The following is a 23,803-nucleotide window of genomic DNA, read 5'->3' on the forward strand; positions in this document are numbered from 1 at the left end:
CACGACCTTCCCTTTCACTGACCAAATCCACACACACTCTAATCTGCTTCGGACAATTAAATATTCACCTAATTAATTTTCTCTCCTCACTCTCAGTTATGGGGGCTTGACTATTTTTTGTTTTTCAATAAGTGGGGAGATCGGGAAACCCAAACCCTCTCCACCAACCAGAGGCTCCGCCCCCTGCCCCGGGGTGGCCTGAAATTGAAGCCCGAGAGGGAGCGGAGGGCAGAGCGGCGGCGGGGCGGGGAAGGGTCACTCTAAGCGCTGCGGCTGTTGGAGCGGCAGGTGGCTGCTGGCTCCCCACCGGGTCTTTCTCCGCCCTCCCTCCGCAGATTGCTTCTCAAAAGGAGTTTGCAGCTGAAACTTCAGCATCACAAGTCGGGGACGCCCCTCACACAGGAGGGTAAGGAGCTGGGGCCCCGGTCTCCAAATCTGGGGGGTGAATGGCGGAGAGTAGAAGTGGGGTGTCTGCGTGTTCGCGGTGGTAGTGATTTTATCGACAAGGGTCTCCCCTCGGTCAGGTCCTCCAGTCCTTAAGCTGTGAGCCGGAAAACATTTTATTAAAATCTAAGGAATATGACAGATGAGGAGGAAGTATAGTCATAGAAAGGCATGCTAGGGATGACTTATAAAAGCAAAGTGACTGATCATTTCTAACAATCATTTTAAGCCTCTAATGCCTAATGTAGGTTTTTCTTTTTCTGTGTTAGAGAGGAAGGCGGGGAAAATAAACCTCTGGGGTTTTGTTCATAAAGTTCATCTTCATTTTTATCAGGAACATCAGGAGCATTTAGTATATGATAAGTTTAGATAAAATATAATCCGTTGTGTTGAAATCGGTACCAACAAATCAGACAGCTCTTTGAATTCCCGGAAAGTTTAGAGCCTATTGACAAAATGTCTCCTGCAAAAAAAAGAAGAGCTTTTAATTTAACTTTAAAACAAGTTTTTGTTCCAAATGTGCACCTGTGGCAATACTGACGTGTGTTGTATGCTAGAAATCATTTTGGAAGTGGAACAGTAAAATGGAAAACCCCCCTAAAGCTGGACTTCGCTTAAAATGGCAAGAGGCAGAGGCCGGCTGTTTCTATTCCCGGAGCTGCCGGGCGGACACACGCGGTGGCTGGAATGTGCTGGGGCCGGGCGGGCGCAGCTGCCGCCCCTTGGCGAGAAGGCCCTCTGGGATCCCAGCTCGGCCTGGCAGGAGGCTGATGGGGACACTTGGGCACACAAGGCTGCCCAGGCTGTACCAGGCAGAGGCCTCCCAGGGGGCAGGGTGGAGGGTGGAAGGAAGAGCGCGTTCTTACTTCTGAAGTGACGGCTCCAGTCTGCAATGCTTCTAGGAGTTTCCATCTGAAATCTGTTTCAGGCCAGGAGGGACAAGTGTGATCCCACCACATGGACTTGCCCCTAGTAAAAGAGGGTGGGTAGAATTACATTAGCATTTCTTGGCAGCCTCATTTCGGTCCAGTGGTTCCGGATCTATTGGATTGGCCAAAAAGATGTTATAGAAAAACCCGAATGAACTTTTTGGTCAACCCAATATTTGGGGTTATGGACTTTTTTCCAAACCCATGAAAGCTTTGGGCTCACTTAGAGAAAAATACACATAAACACAGCTGCAGAATATGTTTTCGTAATAGTCCAGAATTTTTCATGCAATTCCTGGACTCCTGAAAACCCAGAAAAGCGTTGCCGGATATAATTCAGGACAGCCAGGTACCTTGAATTTAGTTTTTAGTATAAGTTTTTAGTTTTTAGTATAAGTTTGTCCTAAATATGGCCTGGGAGATACTTAAATTCTAAAAGATGATTAGTGGTTTTTCTGAAATTCAAATTTATCTAGAAATCTTCTATTTTTATCTGCTAAAGATGGTAACTCAGACCCAAATGCATGATCCCAGGATGAAGAATCCCCCATCTCTGTTGGTTTATCCATGGTTAATCATGAGTTGATACTACAGGTCTAAAAGGCCATATTGAAGGGGGATCAGGGAGAAGAAGTGATACAGACCAGACTTTGACAATTCTAACAGCAAAAGCCAGCTGTTTATTATTAACTCTCTGTAAAATTTTAGAACTGAAGGGTATATACCTCCTCATTTGACAGATGATTAAACTGAAATCCTAAAAAATTGAGTGTTTTGCCACAGATCATTCAGATGGCAACATTAACACCAAAACCCAATTCTCAGTTCTGTGATGACCAGATCATTAGTCTTACAAACCAGATTTCCAACCTCACTTCTCACAACCTTAACATACACACACCAAAGACTAGCAACAAGAAAGAGCTATTTTACTAAAAGTTTCAACAAAATCAAGACCAAAAATCTTAGCACAGTGTCCTTACATCATATATTCAGGTTTGGATAACAGAAGGTAGCTTTAGGTATAGAGTCTGTACACTTTATAGATAGACAGCTCTCTAGCTAAGTTGATCCATAAGAAATTGGCAATATTTGTCTTCAAGCTAAAGTTGATATCTTCGTATTCAACCTAACACTTAAAAGGAAGTGTTTGATTCTCTAGTCAACAAATTCATGCAAGATCTCCTTGAACCTGCTTTTGCTTTTGGCTTACCCAAACTACTAGAGTTTCATAGCTTTGCTACCCCTAATAAGATAAAGAAACTCACAGGCTCTGACTGTCTCTAAACAAATCTGTCTCACATTGAGAAGGGCAGCTTCAGTGTTTGCAGCCAGAAAGAACCATTTCATGTTCTCCATATCTACCCTTTGAAATTATAAACTCGAATTCCACCTCATTTAGTCTCTATCTGCTCATGTTGGAAGGAGCTAACTTTTCAACCTATGAAAGATTACAAGCTGCTCTGGATGTAAAGGTAATATAGGGGGTCAGGATTCAATCTGGGTTTGTATCTTTGCTCCACTACACATTATGTACCCAGTGTGTGAATTTGGATATATTTTTAAAACTCTCTCAGAATATTAATTTCTTCATTTGTAAAGTGAACATAATATCACCTGCCGTTTTAGAATTTTCATGATGCTTAAATTTATAAAAATAAAATCATGTATTCACCTAGGCACAGAACACAGTAGTCCTCATCGTTTGCTAGTTCTATAAATATTATCAACATTTTAGGTAGAAATAAAGGTAATGGTTTCCATTGAATACAGAGTCTAGATTCATGCTTGATGATTTATATTTAGGAGTTAATAATTCACATACTTAAAATTTTCAAAGACAAAAGATCATAGCAAAGTTGACAGCTCATGTAACTGCCCACTCATTGATCACATGTTGAATACATGATCCTGCTGTCATAGAAATGGCAGAAGTGCTGAGAGAAGTGATGGGCAGTGGGAGGAGAGTGTGGCCTTATGTTGCCTTTTGCCCACTTTCTAATGGGCAGCTCTTCCAGGGCACCCGGGAGGTTGCTGTGGGAGACAGCAGATGTAGCAGAGGGGGAAACAGGCTGTGGGGTTCAAGACCAGAGAAGAATTCTCCGGGTTCCCTCCACAGGATGGAAGCATGGCTGGTTGGGAGCCTTCTGCAGCCGTCTGCACCCTGCACCTCTCTTACTCAAAAAGGGAAGGGACAGAAGGGGCCTGGCAGTGCCTCCGATTAGCTGCTCCTCCCATGACACAGCCTCAGCTGCCAGGGCTGGACCTGCTCTGTCCAGAGTGTCCTGCTATGGCAGGGCCACTCACGGTCCCAGGGTGCTGGAAAAGTTCTTCCATCCCAAGGGGACGACTCATTAGAACCCCACAGCGGGGAGGGAGAATCCAGCCCTTTGTGCTTCAGAAAAAAAAAAAGAGAAACAGTCTTGCAAGTGTCCCAGCCGCAGGCTGCTCAGCTAGGCTGACCATGCAGACCCCATGCAGACTGACTGTGACCCCAGTCAGAGCCCTCCCCAGGGTGTGGGACTGAGCCACTGGCCACAAAGTGCTCGCTCATTAAAAAAAGAAAAATGCTTTGAAAACAACAAGTAGAACCCTCATCCAGCTTCGAGTTGATATAATAAGAAAGGAAGGCTTTCCAAACTGATTACTCAACACCTGGATTATAGTCTGGATCATATAAGGACGTGTACAGGCAACTAACTCCCTGGCATAACCTCTGCTTCTCCCATGCAGCCGCATTTTGGTATCATCTGTGGCCATCATTTGTGATCATTTACAGTATGACCCAGGGGTGCATAATGAACATTTGTATAATTGTAAAAACTCACACACACACACACACACACACACACACACATATATTAGCTTCCCTGGTGGCTCAGATGGTAAAGAATCTGCCTGCCAATGCAGTAGACGTGGGTTTGATCCCTGGATTGGAAAGATCTCCTGGAGAAGGAAATGGCTACCCAGTCCAGTATTCTTGACTGGAGAATCCCATGGACAGAGGGGTCTGGCAGGCTCCAGTCCATGGGGTCGCAAAGAGTAGACACTACTGAGCAACTAACACTTCCACACATAATAACTGAAAAATACAGTGAGGGTTCCTGTGTAGATTGTTTTGACTACATGTTCACATATGACCTTGGGGCTGAGTAGTACGTTTCTGTGAATATTCCTTCTTTTTCTAATCTCTCTCCATAAGCCCACACCATCAGCCGAGCAACCCAGCACCACCACCAGATGAGTGAATGGAAGTGAATTAAAGTGTTCCCCTTTTCCTCCATTCATGACCCAGGCTGCCTGCTTATAGCTTCTTTCCTTTAAGGCTGCCTTTGCTTTTCATTTAAGTGTGATGGTAGAAAAATCCTGGGTGTGTTAGTCATGTGGCATGGTGAGAGTGTATGGTGTTTGTCCCTAGCGTGTCAGGTCAGAAAGGCCTTGGTGTGAGGGGCCCAGAGGGTCATCGAAGGCTTCCCAGGGAGCCTGCTGAGAACAGAGTCTCTGGGTCTTGCTCCCCCATCAGGAGCAAGCTGGTCGAACCTGCAGCAGGCCCGGAGCCCCCTGCAGCCACCCTAAACTGAGAAGCACCATGGCCAGGGCCCTGTCCCCCTGGGAGACACCAGAGGAAAAGCATTGCCCAGGGTGTAGGAGGCGGTGACCGTCTCCGCAGATGAGAGGACAACATCAAGACCTGGCCCAGCTTCCAGGGAGTGAGCCTGGGTCCCAGGCTCCTCCGAGGCGTCTGCAGTGTTACCGAAGGAACACAGCCCTGACCGAGCACCCCTGGGCCGGTGCCTGGAGAGCTTTATCTCTGAGGTGCAGACCTAGAAACAAAATGCAAGGCAGCTCTCTTAAAGAAAGACTGAACATATGAGCGGATCTGGGGAAATAGGCTACCAGGAAGCGGTCTTCAGGCTCTGATTTCAAAACTCTTAAAAGGTCCCCTGAATCTAAGAGCTAAAGAAGCCTTTACAAAGTGATTTTGAGGACTCTAAAAGCCCTCTCTTATTTGAAAAATATATATGTGTTTAAAATATTAATAACATTAAGATTAAATTAATATGTTAAAATATTATTTAAATAATAATATACCATAATAATACTTAAAAAAAATAAATGTTCCATGGTGGCAACTCTGTTAGAAATTTGTATGTGAGTGACAGGAGGACACTAATTTAAAAAAAACAAAAACCACCAAGAAACCATACATTTCTGGGAGAAAGAGTACCTCTTAGGTCTGCCCACTGATGGATTAGCCTGGATCATCTATCAGACCAGCTGATGTCTCACCCTGGGGTCCTGGGGAAATGGGACAAGGGCAAGAGGGTTCAGACAGAGGGTTGAGAGGTCTCCAAGTGAACACCAAGGGCAGCAGGAAGCGGGAAGGCCAGACTATGGAGGAAAGAGAAGGTGGCAACAGGAAGCAAGAGCAGGAAGCCGTGGCGGAAATGTGACGGAGTGCAGAGGAAGCCTCAGTGTGTTCTCTCCTTCCTGGAGGTCTCTTTATCCTTCCCAGTCGTGTACCAGCTTCTCAAGTTCAAACCCTTCCAGGGGCCCAGCATCCTTTCTGGGTCAGTCTGGTGTTACCTCCCACCTGTCTCCGTCACTCCAGCCATCTTGGTCTGCACATCCCTCTCTGCTTCCACAGGGGCATTTCCTCTGCTTTAAAGCCCTTGTTCCCCCTCCCCTCCACCCACCCCCATACCTACTCCTCTTAAAAAGCTTTCAGTACTAGAGCCAGCAAGATTCTTGTTATCAGCAAACTTTCCCATCCTAACTTCACCCCAACAAAACAGTTCCTTTCATCTGAATTCCAAAGTCCAGGGTCATAGATCCATATAATCCGTGTTTTTGTTTGTTTTGGAGTTTCTTGTTTTGCTTTTTTATTTTTCTTTTGGCCGCACCATGCAGCATATGAGATCTTAGTTCCCCAACCAGGGATGGAAGCAGTGCCCCCTGCAACAGAAGTGGGTAGTCTTAACCAGGGGACCACCAGGGAAGTCACCCATATACTCAGTTCTTTTGTTTACATAATCTGTGTCCCAGGTTTCCTAAACTTCCAGGGTTACCCTTCTTATTCATAGCAACATAAAAATAACCTGTTCTTCAGCCTATGTCATTGCATGAATTCCAGTTCTCTCCCTGGCATTTTCAAAGATCCCTTAGAAATGTCTACTTTTCCAGAAATCTTCTCCTAATCCCCTGATTACTTCTCCATAGTGAGGCTGCTTTCTCTGATGGGCTTCACCTCAAAGTTTAAACAGGTTACTTCCTTTATTCTTCTAAACACAAATAACAGGGGCTGTTGGTTTTAACAACAACAATTCAAATTTTTTGAACATTGACTTTTTGCGAGATACCCTATTAAATGCTGGACAGATGCTTCCTCACTAAGCTTCCATGGACCACCCTACAGGCAAGCACTATTGTTATCTTTCCTTTAGAAGTAAGTCCGTGCAGACTCTGAGAGGTTCAGTTCAGTTCAGTCGCTCAGTCGTGTCCGACTCTTTGCGACCACCCCATGAACCACAGCACCCCAGGCCTCCCTGTCCATTACCAACTCCTGGAGTTTACTCAAACTCATGTCCATTTAGTCGGTGATGCCATCCAACCATCTATCTGTCGTCCCCTTCTCCTACTGCCTTCAATCTTTCCCAACATCAGGGTCTTTTCAAATGAGTCAGCTCTTCACATCAGGTGGCCAAAGTATTGGAGTTTCAGCTTCAACATCAGTCTTTCCAATGAACACCCAGGACTGGTTTCCTTTAGGATAGACTGGTTGGATCTCCTTGCAGTCCAAGGGACTCTCAAGAGTCTTCTCCAACACTACAGTTCAAAAGCATCAATTCTTCTGCTCTCAGCTTTCTTTATAGTCCAACTCTCACATCCATACATGACCACTGGAAAAACCATAGCCTTGACTAGAAAGACCTTTGTTGACAAAGTAATGTCTCTGCTTTTTAATATGCTCTCTAGGTTGGTCATAACTTTCTTTCCAGGGAGTAAGTGTCTTTTAATTTCATGGCTGCAGTCACCATCTGCAGTGATTTTGGAGCCCCCAAAAATGAAGTCAGCCACTGTTTCCACTGTTTCCCCATCTATTTCCCTTGAAGTGATGGGACCAGAGGCCATGAGCTTAGTTTTCTGAATGTTGAGCTTTAAGCCAATTTTTTCACTCTCCTCTTTCACTTTTGTCAAGAGGCTCTTCCGTTCTTCTTCACTTTCTGCCATAAGGGTGGTGTCATCTGCATATCTGAGGTTATTGATATTTCTCCCGGCAATCTTGATTCCAGCTTGTGCTTCATCCAGCCCAGCATTTCTCATGATGTACTCTGAATAGAAGTTAAATAAGCAGGGTGACAATATACAGCCTTGATGGACTCCTTTTCCTATTTGGAACCAGTCTGTTGTTCCATGTCCAATTCTTACTGTTGCTTCCTGACCTGCATATAGGTTTCTCAAGAGGCAGGTCAGGTGGTCTGGTATTCCCATCTCTTTCAGAATTTTCCACAGTTTATTGTGATCCACACAGTGAAAGCCTTTGGCATAGTCAATAAAGCAGAAATAGATGTTTTTCTGGGAACTCTCTTGCTTTTTCGATGATCCACCGGATGTTGGCAATTTGATCTCTGGTTCCTCTGCCTTTTCTAAAACCAGCTTGAACATCTGGAAGTTCACGGTTCACATATTGCTGAAGCCTGGCTTGGAGGATTTTGAGCATCACTTTACTAGCGTGTGAGATGAGTGCAATTGTGTGGTAGTTTGAGCATTCTTTAGCATTGCCTTCCTTTGGAACTGGAATGAAAACTGACCTTTTCCAGTCCTGCGGCCACTGCTGAGTTTCCCAAAGTTGCTGACATATTGAGTGCAGCACTTTCACAGCATCATCTTTCAGGATTTGAAATAGCTCAACTGGAATTCCATCACCTCCACTAGCTTTGTTTGTAGTGATGCTCCCTAAGGCCCACTTGACTTCACATTCCAGGATGTCTGGCTCTAGATGAGTGATCACACCATCATGATTATCTGGGTCATTATGATCTTTTTTGTATAGTTCTTCTGTGTATTCTTGCCACCTCTTTTTAGTATCTTCTGTTTCCGTTAGGTCCACACCATTTCTGTCCTTTATTGAGCCCATCCTTGCATGAAATGTTCCCTTGGTATCTCTAATTTTCTTGAAGAGATTTCTAGTCTTTCGCATTCTATTGTTTTCCTCTATTTCTTTGCATTGGTGGCTGAGGAAGGCTTTCTTATCTCTCCTTGCTATTCTTTGGAACTCTGCAATCAAATGGGTATAACTTTCCTTTTCTCCTTTGCTTTTCGCTTCTCTTCTTTTCACAGCTATTTGTAAGGCCTCATCAGACAGCCATTTTGCTTTTTTGCATTTCTTTTTCTTGGGGATGGGCTTGATCCCTGTCTCCTGTATAATGTCACGAACCTCCGTCCATAGTTCATCAGGCACTGTCTATCAGATCTAGTCCCTTGAATCTATTTCTCACTTCCACTGTATAATCATAAGGGATTTGATTTAGGTCATACATGAATGGTCTAGTGGTTTTCCCCACTTTCTTCAACTTAAGTCTGAATTTTGCAATAAGGACTTCATGATCTGAGCCGCAGTCAGCTCCCGGTCTTGTTTTTGCTGACTGTATAGAGCTTCTCCATCTTTGGCTGCAAAGACTATAATCAATCTGATTTCAGGGTTGACCATCTGGTGATGTCCATGTGTAGAATCTTCTGTTGTGTTGTTGGAAGAGGGTGTTGGCTACGACCAGTGCGTTCTCTTAGCAAAACTCTACTAGCCTTTGCCCTGCTTCATTCTGTACTCCGTTCTGAGAGGTTCGTAATCTATGAAAAGTCACACTTCAGATAAGTAGGCAAACTGGTATTTACATCATATTTTCATTATCATTCAGTTTGAAATAAGATCCAATTTCCCTTGTGATTTCTTCTTTGACTCATGGATTATTTAGAAGTGTATTATTTGATTTCCCTGATGTCCTCCAAAACAAAGACTGATGCGTAGTTATAAGCCCTACATCTACATGAGTGAAAAACTGCCCATAGGGATTCCTCCAGGAAAAACAGACAGGGCTTCTTCCAAAAACACATGTGTGCTCCTAGTGGTAGAAACTGCTGTTTGTTATTTTTTTAGTACTCTGCTGCTCTTCCCTACTCTCTTGCCGTCATTTCGTACTTGTCCTTGCTTGTCTATTTACCATGAATTGCATATTGTATTGCTCCCTCACTCCTAGCACAGTGCCGCCCACACACTGATAACTGCTTGCTAAACAAAATTTTTTAAATTTTCCCCAGGAAAATCCAATAAAGGGTCACTCACCACATAAGTCAAATGCATTTGAAGACTTAAATGATGGTGGGTTGAAAATCCACTTCACAGGTAAGGATGCATGTGGCTTTGCTCACAAGGAAGAAAGAGGAAGGACAAACATGCTCCAGTCTTGCAAGCAGATATAAATGTGAACATGACAAGTAGAGCTTAATGAGGAAGACAAAAGGCCCGGCAAAGAGACAGACATTCAGTTTCTTCCCTACTTGCTTCTCTCCTTCCACATGGAAAAGAACAAGAACAAACACAATAGAAAGGTTATAGAATTCTTAAAACATCTATTCCAGTAGTAATTAAGTTGAAAGTATTCAAGGGGAAATCAAAGCTAAGTGTCACCCCTCAGTGAGACTTAAAATACACACACACACCACCCTTCAAAAACGGTAAAATAGCTAAACACCTAAATGCCCATCAATAACAGAATAATTGAACAAGTTTTATATATCCTTGTTGTGGGAGTCTCTGCAGCCATTAAGGAGAATGAGATAAATGTATGTGTGTGCTGATACGGAAAGATGTACATGAGTACATCCAAGTGAAGAAAGCAAATTGCTGAATAATACAGCACAAACTTGTTTTGGGCTTCCCCAGGTGGTACTGGTGATAAAGAGCCCGCCTGCCAATGCAGGAGACGTAGGAGACTCGGGTTTGATTCCTGGGTCAGGGAGATCCCCTAATGAGGGCATGGCCACGCACCCCAGTGTTCTTGCCTGGAAAATCTCATGGACAGAGGAGCCTGGCGGGCTATAGTTCACACAGTTGCACAGAGTTGAGATAAGTTGTCTCACAGTGGTATGCTAGAGCTTATAAGAACCAATTTATATTTTCAGGAATTTAGCAAACTGGTTGTTGACAACGTAAAACCAACCACAAGTGTATTTATATCAAGGAAATTGTTGTTGCTTAGTCGCTCCATCGTATCCAACTGTTTGCAACCCCATGGACTGTAGCCTGCCAGGCTCCTCTGTCCCTGAAATTCCCGGGCAAGAACACTGGAGTGGGTTGCCTTTCCTCCTCCAGGGGATCTTCCCGACTCAGGGGTCAAGCCCACATCTCCTGCATCTCCTGCATTGGTATGTGGATTCTTTACCACTGAGCCACACGGAAGCCCTGAAAGATCTACAGATATCTGTATGCACAAGCACATACAATCTGGAATGATATACAACAAACTGTCAACTGTTGAACTACACATGCTGATTTTATTATTTTTGGTGGGAAACATGATTTTTTCTTTTTAAATTAATTTTATCGGAGTATAGTTGCTTCACAATTTTGTGTTTCTACTATACAGCAAAGTGAGTCAGCCATACACAGACATCCAACCCTTTTAGACTTCCTTCCCATTCAGTCTGCACAGCGCTTTAATAGAGTTCCCTGGGCGGTATAGCATGTTCTCATTAGTTATCTTTATCTATCTTATACGTAGTATCAGTGGCATATATGAGTCAGTCCCAATCTCCCAATCCCTCCCCACCACCCCTTTTCCCCTTGGTGTCCATGTGTCTCTATCTCTGCTTTGCAAATAAGATCATCTAGACCATTTTTCTAGATTCCACATAAACGCATTAATATACAATATTTTTCTCTTTCTGACTTCACTCTGTATAATACTCTCTAGGTCCAACCACATGACTTTGTTATTTTAAAAATGAAAAAGAAAATGGATGGGCCTACAGAGTATCATAAAGTAGGAAAGACTAATATCATGATATTGCTTATATGTGAAACCGAAAAAAATGCAAATGCACTAATTTATAAAACAGAAATAGACCCACAGACAGAAAGCAAACTACCCTTACCAAAAGGAGAAACAGGGTGGGGCAGGGAAGGAATAAATCAGGAGTTTGGAGTAACACACACACACTGCTGTATGCAAAACAGATAACCGACGAGGACCCACTGCATAGCACAGGGCACTATACGCAGCATTTTTGTAATAACCTTCAAGGGGAAAGAACTGGAAAAAGAATATATACATTCTGAACTTCTGTGCCGTATACCTGAAGCTAATATGACATTGTAAATCAATTATACTTCAATAAAAAATAAAAAATTTTAAATGCCATTAATTTCACAAGAAAGTGAATGCCACCATGGCTGTAGATAAAATCCATCTAAAAAGCCAGGGTTAGCATGTTCTGATGACCATGCCCAATATTTTGAGAAGGGCCAAAATAATTTAATCTGTGATACTTTAAGAGCTCCTCCAGCCCAGAGTTTCTCATGATGTACTCTGAATAGAAGTTAAATAAGCAGGGTGACAATATACAGCCTTGATGGACTCCTTTTCCTGTTTGGAACCAGTCTGTTGTTCCATGTCCAGTTCTAACTGTTGCTTCCTGACCTGCATATAGGTTTCTCAAGAGGCAGGTCAGGTGGTGTGGTATTCCCATCTCTTTCAGAATTTTCCAGTTTATTGTGATCCACACAGTCAAAGTCTTTGGCATAGTCAATAAAGCAGAAATAGATGTTTTTCTGAAACTCTCTTGCTTTTTTGATGATCCACCGGATGTTGGCAATTTGATCTCTGGTTCCTCTGCCTTTTCTAAAACCAGCTTGAACATCTGGAAGTTCACGGTTCACATATTGCTGAAGCCTGGCTTGGAAATTTTTAAGCATCACTTTACTAGCGTGTGTGTGAGATGAGTGCAATTGTGCGGTAGTTTGAGCATTCTTTGGCATTGCCTTCCTTTGGGATTGCAATGAAAACTGACCTTTTCCAGTCCTGCGGCCACTGCTGAGTTTCCCAAAGTTGCTGACATATTGAGTGCAGCACTTTCACAGCATCATCTTTCAGGATTTGAAATAGCTCAACTGGAATTCCATCACCTCCACTAGCTTTGTTTGTAGTGATGCTTCCTAAGGCCCACTTGACTTCACATTCTAGGATGTCTGGCTCTAGGTGAGTGATCACACCATCATGATTATCTGGATCATGAAGATCTTTTTTGTATAGTTCTTCTGTGTATTCTTGCCACCTCTTCTTAATATCTTCTATTTCTCTTAGGTACATACCATTTCTGTCCTTTTTTGAGCCCATCTTTGCATAAAATTTTCCTTTGGTAGCACAAGTTGGAATCAAGATTGCCAGGAGAAATATCAATAACCTCAGATATGCAGATGGCACCACCCTTATGGCAGAAAGTGAAGAAAAACTAAAGAGCTTCTTGATGAAAATAAAAGAGTGAAAATAAAAGAGTGAAAAAGTTGGCTTAAAGCTCAACATTCAGAAAACTAAGACCATGGCCTCCGGTCCCATCACTTCATGGCAAATAGAGGGGGAAACAGTGGAAACAGTGAGAGACTTTATTTTTGGGGGCTCCAAAATCACTGCAGATGGTGATTGCAGCCATGAAATTAAAAGACGCTTACTCCTTGGAAGGAAAGTTATGACCAACCTAGACAGCTTATTAAAAAACAAAGACATTAATTTGCTGACAAAGGTCTGTCCAGTCAAGGCTATGGTTTTTCCAGTGGTCATGTATGGATGTGAGAGTTGGACTATAAAGAAAGCTGAGAGCAGAAGAATTGATGCTTTTGAACTGTGGTGTTGGAGAAGACTCTTGAGAGTCCCTTGGACTGCAAGGAGATCCAACCAGTCCATCCTAAAGGAAATCAGTCCTGGGTGTTCACTGGAAGGACTGATGCTGAAGCTGAAACTCCAAGACTTTGGCTACCTGATGTGAAGAGCTGACTCATTTGAAAAGACCCTGATGTTGGGAAAGATTAAGGGCAGGAGGAGAAGGGGAGGACCGAGGATGAGATGGTTGGATGGCATCACCGACTCAATGGACATGAGTTTGGGTAAACTCCGGGAGTTGGTGATGGGCAAGGAGGCCTTGGGTGCTGTGGTTCATGGGGTCACAAAGAGTCAGAACGACTGAGAGACTGAACTGAACTGAACTTTAAGATCTATGTATTTATTTGGTAAACTTAATATATTTTGGGCTCCCCTGGTGGCTCAGAGGGTGAAGCGTCTACATGCAATGCAGAAGACCTGGGTTTGATCCCTGGGTCAGGAAGATCCCCTGGAGAAGGAAATGGCAACCCACTGCAGTATTCCTGCCTGGAGAACCCCACAGACGGAGGAGCCTAGGAGGCTACACACCATGGGGTCGCCAAAAGTCAGACATGACTGAGCAACTTCACTTTCACTTTTCTAATATATTTCAAGTCTACATTTAATATTAGAGCTGTTCACAGTTCTAAATATACAGCTAAACCTACACTCCCTATAGATTTAGAAGCTGGTTCAAATATTTATGATATTGATAATATGAAATGGTTACTGTCCTTCATGTCAGCATCTGTATAAATATATTTCTAAGAGGCACATTGTAGACTTAGAACTTTAGTGTCAAAGCATAAATTTTTTTTTGTTTTTGATAGGCTGCTAAATTATTATTCAAAAGTCTGTATCAATTTATCTTCCCATCAACAATGTATGGAGCGTACCACACCAACATCTGATATTATGTGTATTTTAAGATATTTTAACCATTTGATAAGCAAAATTTGACCACAAAAAATAAAAAGCTCTCTGGATTTCAGTTGACAGTTCCCTGATTATTGTTAGTTTAGCTTTTTAAAAAAATATTAACTCTGTGTTTTATTTTCTATGAACAACCTAGTTACCTGGTCATAGTCTTCATCCATTTTCTAGTTGAGTTACCTTTTACTTCCTTTTTTGTTGTTGTTTATATAACATTTTTATTGATGTTCCTTAGCAACCATTTTCTATTACAAAGATTCCTTTGTTAACCTTTTACTTCTTAATTGTAGGAGGTCTTTAAATATCATGTTAGGGGATTCCTTGATGGTCCAATGGTTAGGACTCAGTGCTGGGGACAAGGTTCAATCTCTGATCAGAGAACTAAGATCCTACAAGCTGTGAGGTGTGGCCAAACAGTAAAATAAATAAAAATAGATACATGTTAACTTTACTTTGACCTTTTATCTGTCAAAAATGTTACAAATATTTGTTTTCACAGTCTGTTGCTTGTCTTTTAAACATTGGTGTTGTTTTATAGATGTAAGTTTTCACTTTTTAACATTCAGAGTTCAGTCTTTCCCTGTATGCTTCTGGATTTTATGTTATGCTTAAGTATCTTTTTGATGCTAAGATTTTTTTTTAACTATTTTGTTCTAGTTCTTGTAAGTTTGTGAGTTTGTGTGTATATATGCATCATTTAGAAATTATTTTAGTGACTATGCAGAGTAGGAAGCTCTTGAACATCATTACAAGTCCTTATCCATTGATTATAAGCCACATGTATTCTAATATATATTCTACATTTAACACGAATTCCTGAGTTTTAGGTTTATAGTCTTTCATTGAGAAAAACTTCAGAACAGTTCTAATTTGGGCTTCCCTGGTGGCCCTCTGGGTTGGGAAGATCCCCTGGAGGAGGACATGGCAACCCACTCCAGTATTCTTGCCTGGAGAATCCCCATGGACAGAGGAGCCTGGCGGACTGTAGCCATGGGGTTGCAAAGAGTCAGACATGACTGAGCGACTAAGCATAGTTATAATTCACTTCTTCCTGAGTGCAAACTGAGTGCTTGAAATGATGTTTAACTTATTCCATAATTATTGTACAGCTAGATCAGAGAATATTTGGTCATTTCTTCTGTATAAAATTTGTCCATATAGCTACTGAGAGGTTTCATTTGATAACAAATCTTTCTAGCATTGTCTGCAATGATTGCTGCTTAAGTCAACTGTCAATAAGATGTGGATCTAGCTCAATGTCTTTAAATCTTTTTTTGAGACTTAATCTACATTGTGCCATTTAAAAACTACTATCTTACAAAGAGAGAGAAAAGTTTCTCAGGGTAGTATTTCAAAGTTCAAAGCACAATTAAAACTGTGTCTTTTCATTTTTTTCCAGCAAGTTCTTGCCTGTGCCAGTGTGTTTGCCAACATGGCCCCCAAAAAGAAGACCGTCAGAAAGAACAAAGCTGATGTCAATGAGATGACCATCATTGTGGAAGACAGTCCCCTCAACAAGCTCAACGCTCTGAATGGGCTCCTGGAAGGAGGCAATGGCCTTAGCTGCATTTCTTCTGAACTGACAGATGCTTCTTATGGCCCCAACCTCTTGGAAGGTTTGAGTAAAATGAGGCAGGAGGGCTTCCTTTGTGACTTAGTCATTGGCACCAAAACCAAATCCTTTGATGTTCACAAGTCAGTGATGGCTTCATGCAGTGAGTACTTTTACAACATCCTGAAAAAAGACCCCTCAACCCAAAGGGTGGATCTCAATGACATCGCGCCGCTGGGCCTGGCCACGGTCATTGCATATGCCTACACCGGAAAGCTCACCCTCTCCCTGTATACCATAGGAAGCATCATTTCTGCTGCTGTTTATCTTCAGATCCACACCCTTGTCAAGATGTGCAGTGATTTTCTGATACAAGAGATGAACGTTGAGAATTGCATGTACATTGCTAACATTGCCGAAACATACTCCCTGAGAAACGCAAAGGCAGCCGCCCAGAAATTTATCCGGGATAACTTCCTTGAATTTGCAGAAACAGATCATTTTATGAAACTTACCTTTGAGCAAATTAATGAACTTCTTATAGATGATGATTTACAGTTGCCTTCTGAAATAGTAGCATTCCAGATTGCAATGAAATGGTTAGAATTTGACCAAAAGAGAGTGAAATACGCTGCCGATCTCTTGAGCAATATTCGCTTTGGTACCATCTCTGCACAAGACCTGGTCAATTATGTTCAGTCAGTACCGAGAATGATGCAAGATGCTGACTGTCACAAGCTTCTTGTAGATGCTATGAACTACCACCTCCTTCCCTATCATCAGAACACATTACAGTCTAGACGCACGAGAATCCGAGGGGGGTGCCGTGTGCTTGTCACTGTGGGGGGCCGCCCAGGCCTTACAGAGAAGTCCCTTAGTAGAGACGTCTTGTATAGAGACCCTGAAATCGGATGGAGCAAGCTTACAGAGATGCCAGCCAAGAGTTTTAATCAGTGTGTGGCTGTGATGGATGGATTTCTTTACGTGGCTGGTGGGGAAGACCAGAACGATGCAAGAAATCAAGCCAAGCATGCAGTCAGCAATTTCTGCAGGTACTGACTCTTTTATTAGAAATAGAAATGGTTCAATATCATGAGAGAACTGCCCTGACATAGAAGGAAGCTAATCATGTCTATTAGCTTAGGTCACTGGCTCAGTAAATCAATAATAATAATAATGCCACAATACACATATATAAAATTTCACATTTTATAGAATGCACTCACATATATTCTGCACTAGAAATTTCTGAATATGCCAGTGAAGCAAGCCAGGAAGAGTGTGATGATTCTGATTTTACATGTGAGAAATCTGACACTCAGGGAAGTGATACTGCTAGTAAGTGGAATTCACATGTTCTCATTTCTGATCAGGGTGCTCCTCATGATACCCTGCCTTTTTGAAAAAAACTGGGTGCAAAGTAAGAAAGATTAAAAGGATGCAAAATTTCTTTTAAGTGGATTGTTACTGATGACTGTCAGACTCATAACTGGCTTGTTACTGATGACTGTCAGATTCATAACTGGCAACTAGGTTGAGATTATTAAAAATGTGACAGCTAATTAATTTTAATTAATTTTAAACCTTTCTTTAAAGACTAAATACCATCAATATCTTTGATGCATGTAGAGAGCAAAAGCATAATGAATCCTGCAGAAAGTGAAATTTACATGCATGTTATTTTTGTATATTTATAATAAAAAATGAAACCTACATACACATGAAATACTCAGAAAGCAGTGCTTCTACTGTGGTAGTGGTTCAAAGCCAAACATAACTAATGAACAAGAGTTGAAACTTCATCTAGTAAATCAAAAAAATATTCTTTACTATTTTATTACATGCACGTGTCATTTAAATTAAACAATTAATGATTTTTAGCCTTGATAGCCATGGTTAAGTCTTGACTTGAAGGTGAAATGAGACAAACATGAATGAACAACAAACAGAGTCAGTTCTGTGTTTACAATACTTGGAACTACAGAAATAGGAAAGTATTAGTCTCCTATGGTTGCTTCTTTTCCTCCAGCTGATAACTCGACCTTTTGCGGTATTGACTTCAATGCTGATGGTATAATAATTGTAACGTTGAACACTGAAAAAAGTGTATACCTACGCTAAAAAAAATCTGACGTATTATTAATAATAAGCGCTAGAAATTAGAGAAGCATCCAAAGTTTAGCTTTGTTGATGCGCTGAGACATGAGTTCTACTGTTTTCATTCTAAACAGACGATAGTGACTAGCTTTTCGGTGCCAGTGGCCAGGAGAGGTGTGTGAACAAGAAGGGATTTGTGAGAAAAAGAGAAACAAACCCAGTTAGTCAACCCCTATCTTGATAAAGCTGTGAGGATGAGCTGCGAGGGGGCTGGCGTCTGAGGATACGTGGAATTGGCCTTCAAGCGGCCGCGTCTCCTTTTCCCTTCTCTGATTTCACACATTCCGGCCCCACCCTCCTCCACGCCGGCATCCCCTAAGTCCTGCCGGATGGAGGATGGATATTTAAATACAGAGGAAAGGGGGACGGAGGTCATCTCAGCGGGGCGGTTGTGGCCGGTTTTACACGCGGGAGGAGCGGGAGTCACCCTCCGGCCCTGCCTTTCCCAAGGGCCCCACTCTGATACTGGATCAGAGAGGCTCAGCAGCCTCCATCCCGGCAAGGGGCTGCTCTGGGTCCCCGGGCCCCTCGCAGACGGGCTGGTGGTCTCCCCCTCACCTACTCCCCCAGCCCCGGGTACCTCCCGCCAGCCTGTCACGCTTGCTCTGCCACTTCCAGGTACGACCCCCGCTTCAACACGTGGATCCACCTGGCCAGCATGACCCAGCGGCGCACGCACTTCAGCCTGAGCGTGTTCAACGGGCTCCTGTACGCAGTGGGCGGCCGCAACGCCGAGGGCAGCCTGGCCTCGCTCGAGTGCTACGTGCCCTCGGCCAACCAGTGGCTGCCCAAGGCGCCCCTGGAGGTGGCGCGCTGCTGCCACGCCAGCGCGGTGGCCGAGGGCCGCGTGCTGGTGACCGGCGGCTACATCAGCGGCGCCTACTCGCGCTCCGTGTGCGCCTACGACCCGGCGCGCGACGCGTGGCAGGAGCGGCCGGCGCTGGGCACGCCGCGCGGCTGGCACTGCGCGGTGGCGCTGGGCGAGCGCGTGTTCGTGATGGGCGGCAGCCAGCTGGGGCCGCGCGGCGAGCGCGTGGACGTGCTGACCGTGGAGAGCTTCTGCCCGGCCTCGGGCCAGTGGAGCTACGCGGCGCCGCTGCCGGTGGGCGTGAGCACGGCGGGCGCCTCGGTGCTGCACGGCCGCGCCTACCTGCTGGGCGGCTGGAACGAGGGCGAGAGGAAGTACAAGAAGTGCATCCAGTGCTTCAACCCCGAGCTCAACGAGTGGACGGAGGACGACGAGCTGCCCGAGGCCACCGTGGGCGTGTCGTGCTGCGCCCTGGCCATGCCCAACCCCGTGACCCGCGAGTCGCGCGCCAGCTCCGTGTCCTCGGCGCCGGTCAGCATCTGAGCCCCGGGCGCCGCGGGGAGAGCGGGCGGCCGGCGCGGCGACGCGTGAGCTGGGGGAGAGGGAAGGAAAATATCTAACATTTACTACGGGGCGGTCTTTTCAGATCCATCGAGGCACCCGTCTTGGGGGTTTGCAGTTGCTGGTGGGGCATCATCCATCTCTCTGTCGATTTTATTTATTTATTTTTTTAATCTAAAGACAGAGCCAGAGCCAAGAGAGTCAAGAAACCGTTGATTTCAGCGGCCACTGGGTGGCAGGCAGGACTCGCGGTGCGCACTTCATCGCCGCATCCTTTTTAAACTAGAGCGGTTACACCCACCCTGGAGATGGTGCTTCCGCCTTTTAGTAACACACGAAGCTTAAGTGAGTAAGAGATCTCTCCTACAGAAGTTGATTGTCCTCTTATTTTTTCTTTAGGAAATTAAAAATATTCTTTATAGACTTTATTTTAAAATGGAAATCCATCTGGATTCATAAGGACTCAAGATTTAATTCTATGTTTCAATGCAATTTCTTTTCCTATGCGTGCCTGAGTAAAAGATTTCGAAAGGCATCTCAGGAGGAAAATAATAAAGCTTAAGATGAGAATCCGACTGGAAGGTAACAGGGACTCCACCCGGGGCTGCCAGGTTGACGCCTTTGGCTTAAGGTTGATTCCCTCCTCCATGCCTCAGGCCCTCCAGAGTATTTCCTACTATAAAATCCTACTCTCAGAGAAGAAACTGACATCAGTCATTTCATTTCTAGTGTAAATTTAAATCATTTTTCTGTTTCTCCTGGAAGTATTTGCACTTTACTTTGCTTCCCTGTTAAAGGGATTGCGAATATTGATATTACTGATATAATTGCTAATCTAAAAACTACCCCAAGATGGTTAAAGGCAACCTTGACCTTCATGTAGGACCCCCAGAAGAACATCAAATAAAAGTCTGTCCTTAAGGATCATTAACTTAAAGTATACAGAGCCCAAAGGTTATGGAGCCAGTAACAATAATTTGATTTCTTCTACTCTTAGATGAGTGAAAATGAAGGAAATGTTTAGAATTTCTGGATTTGGCAGAAGTGGGATGAATGGATTTTCCTGTTGGTAAATCCTATTGTTTACCATTTCATATCAATCCTGATTTCTTAATTAAAAATCTAACACATTCATTTCCCATTGAAATGTTAAAATAATATATGCCCATTTGATTACATATTTTTAAAATTTCATCTGTTGCAAATTAGCTTTACAAATGAAACTATATCCACTCCATATCCCTTTTTTATTTTATTATGTTTGCCAAGTTTGGGAGCAAAGGAATGATGGTAGTAAATGATATATATTTTCCTTTCTTATAATTTATCCTTTTATTCTTTGATAGTTCATTTGTTTTGGAGAGGAAGGGCCTATCAATTATGGGTTACGTGCAAATGGATTTTGAAAAAATAAGACAAAGTATTTAAATGGTGAAACATGAGTATCTGACAGTATAACTAGGTTTCCATGAACCCCTTCCTCTCCCACCTTGTGTAGATAGGTTATGGCTAGAGTTACAATATTTATATTTAAAATATTTTATTCGAACTGTGAAAAGTGGTTCACAAAGTACATTTTGTGGAACAATTTTATATCATTGCCCCTGATAGAAAGTTCAGTCTCTGCGTGTTTAATGGTAACACTTGGGTAAAGGCTAAAACACCGTAGGTTGAGAATAAGACATTATTAATATAAAAACATTGGGCTGTTTCCTCTCCCCATGCAGGGCATACAGAACAGACCTGCTCCTTGGTTCTTCACTGTCCCAGGCTGAAAAATAAAGCCGTGTGAGAAGCCAGGGTATGGAGCCGGTTATATCACTGAGCTCTTAAGTCACAATTGTGCAATGTATAGATAGACTTTTGTCCTTGCAGCACTACTGGTAAAATTAACTTTTAATTTGTAATAAATTATTTTGGCCACAACTTCCAAAGCCAACATGAGGGTGACTGTAATATTGTTTAGTTTGCTATGATATATTCTTATACAACTGAGAAATCTATAGCACATTGTTAATTTTGAGAGAGAAAAGTGATGTATTGTGGGTTACAGGCCATAAGTGGGCAATAAGTAGACATAATTTCTTGAGGCTCACCAAGAGATGTGTCTCCCACCGAGATCTTAGAAACATTTGAAGTGGGGAACCTAAGATTTGAATGAAATACAATCAATCAATTATAATATTTTATCATGGAAGAATGAGAAAAGATGCTGAAAGTAGAAGATTTTTCATCCATCAGAGCTTGATAAAATATGCAAAAATTCGGTAGTGACTTTCTGGAAGAGAGCGTGTGTTAGAATGGACAGATCGTTTGAGATGGCCATTTAATGTATTTTCTACATTGGTTGCCTGAAGACTCAGAGCATACAAATATCCTCGCTAACCAGATTCCTGGGTAAACTGCTGTTGTTTCGTCTGCCTCAACAGTTAGGTCAATAAGCAAAAAACTGATAGAAATTTGGAATTCCAGAATTTCTGACATAACAAATTAGTAGGGAGCATGGAACATAAGGGTTGGTGAAAGTTTTACATCTTGGAACATCCTGCATGGACAATTGAAAGACATGGAAGTATATAGCATCAAAATGATGCCTGTCACCATCCACATGTAAGGGAAACACACTCTTTAACCCAACTACTGAAGCAGGTGTTCCTAGAAAACTTGACGACATCTCCATGTTTTCCAACTGGAAAATTACTTCATTTTCATTATGTTTTAAACTTATAATCAATCACACTTCCAGGCCTTAGGATCCAACCCTGTTCCTCTTTTTATTTTTCTGAAAGCCAAGGACTTGTTATTTTTGTAACTTGTTCTCTGATAAAATAAAAGCATTAGTTCAATGTATCAGAGAAATAGCAGGCCACCCAGCAGCTGAAATAATAAAATTCAAGCTCTCTTTTTTGGAATGGGCCAGAGATCTGATGTGAAGGTTTCCAGGATACCAGACTGTAGTCTGTCCATTTTTAGTTAGACTTTTGGTGCCAGATTGTTATCCCTGATGTGCTAGTTGCTTTCAGCAGCGTTGGATGGATTTTATTTTTGCTTCCTATGTTGTAAGAATGGTTATGAATAGGAGGTCAGTGATGGTGCATATGAATATAATTCTAAACCAGGATTAGATGGTAGTGGAGTGTTATGAGTGAGGAGGTATAATTGAGGTAAGAAGGATGTGAGGATGTACTGACTGGCTCTATGATTTAAGGCAGAGCAGCATTATAGTAAGTGTATTTTACAAACGTCCGTGTAGTTAGAGGTTTGCCTGGAAATATGTAAGTGTTAAGAGGTCCATCTTTTGCTGGTTACCCTGGCCAAATATCTTCCAAATTCATCCAAGTTATTAGATAAAAGAAACTAATATCACTTCATTTAATTATTTTTTTTCCAGAGTTACAAAGAAATGAGTTTATGCCATCTACTCTGAATGAGTCTTCTCTGAATAAACTAGAATTCCCAGCCCAGCCACTGATGGGTATATTCTCCAGCACAAAAATAATTCAAAGGAATTATTTTTCAATACGTGTTTTCATATTTTAAACATTGCAGACTAGTTTCCTAAACACTCCTCCATGGTAATTATGAGAACTAAAGATTCTAAAACATTAACAATTTACCCTTCAGCACATTGAGAGGGTAAAGATCATTTAAATGCCCCTCTCAGGGAACCAGAAATAAAATACTTGTCTTGAATACTCCTTAAAAATCTTTGTGTTTATTCAGCAGATTTTGGCCAAAAATTTCTTTGTTTGCTTAAAACATTCTTGTACTGTATAAGGAACAACAAACTAAAAGGTATATCCTGTTTATAATCTCCTCACCATCAATAAAGCTGCATTCAACAAGCGCTTTGTCAGTGATGAGACGTGGGCAGCTTTGAAGTGTTCTTTCTGTGATAGTTGGGGGCTGGTTTTGTTTTTTTTTTCTTCTTTATTTTGTTTTCATGATGACTCACCTCAACGAAACACAACAAAAAAGGAAGCAACAAATCATTTAAAAAGCTGTTCCAATAACCTGAAGACTAGTGAAAAATAAAAAGGGATAAAGCATTGCTAATGCCTTGCTTTGTAACTCAGACAGAAGCCCAGGTTTGTCTGTCATTCCTGACCATGCCTAAGTCTTAGATTAAGTGTGGTTTCTCATCTTGGTTCCCCCCTGACCACAGCCAACCCGGAACAGACTCGGATTCATCATCATTTGCAACGAAACCACCACTTAGGAAATGAAATCTTGTTGCTGCCGAGACCAGCCTCACAGCCTTCCCCTTCCTCCTCACCATCCAAACGAGCAAATGACATGTTACCAACACGAGGTGTTCAACCTTTGATCTGACTTAGCAGTAAAGTTTTTTTTCTTTTACACGTGGACCATTTTTTAAAATCCTTCTTGATTTTTTTTTTTTTTTACAATATTGCTTCTGGTTTTTGTTTTGGTTTTTGGCTCCGGCATTGGGATCTCAGCTCCCCAACCAAGGATGGAATCCATACCCCCTACATTGGAAGGCAAA

The 23,803-nt window shown here is 42.5% G+C and overlaps 1 protein-coding gene across 1 annotated transcript; it reads left to right on the top strand.

The window, feature by feature from the left end:
• The first annotated feature begins 213 nt into the window (after positions 1-213).
• On the top strand, positions 214-23,143 carry KLHL31 (kelch like family member 31). The gene is made up of 3 exons (XM_043450586.1): positions 214-406; positions 15,618-16,822; positions 18,546-23,143. The coding sequence occupies exons 2-3, from the start codon at positions 15,651-15,653 to the stop codon at positions 19,276-19,278; spliced, it is 1,905 nt and encodes a 634-aa protein (XP_043306521.1). The 5' UTR covers positions 214-406; positions 15,618-15,650; the 3' UTR covers positions 19,279-23,143.
• Positions 23,144-23,803: the final 660 nt, after the last annotated feature.

Source organism: Cervus canadensis, chromosome 28, assembly GCF_019320065.1.
Source record: "Cervus canadensis isolate Bull #8, Minnesota chromosome 28, ASM1932006v1, whole genome shotgun sequence".
Classification (NCBI taxonomy): domain Eukaryota; kingdom Metazoa; phylum Chordata; class Mammalia; order Artiodactyla; family Cervidae; genus Cervus; species Cervus canadensis.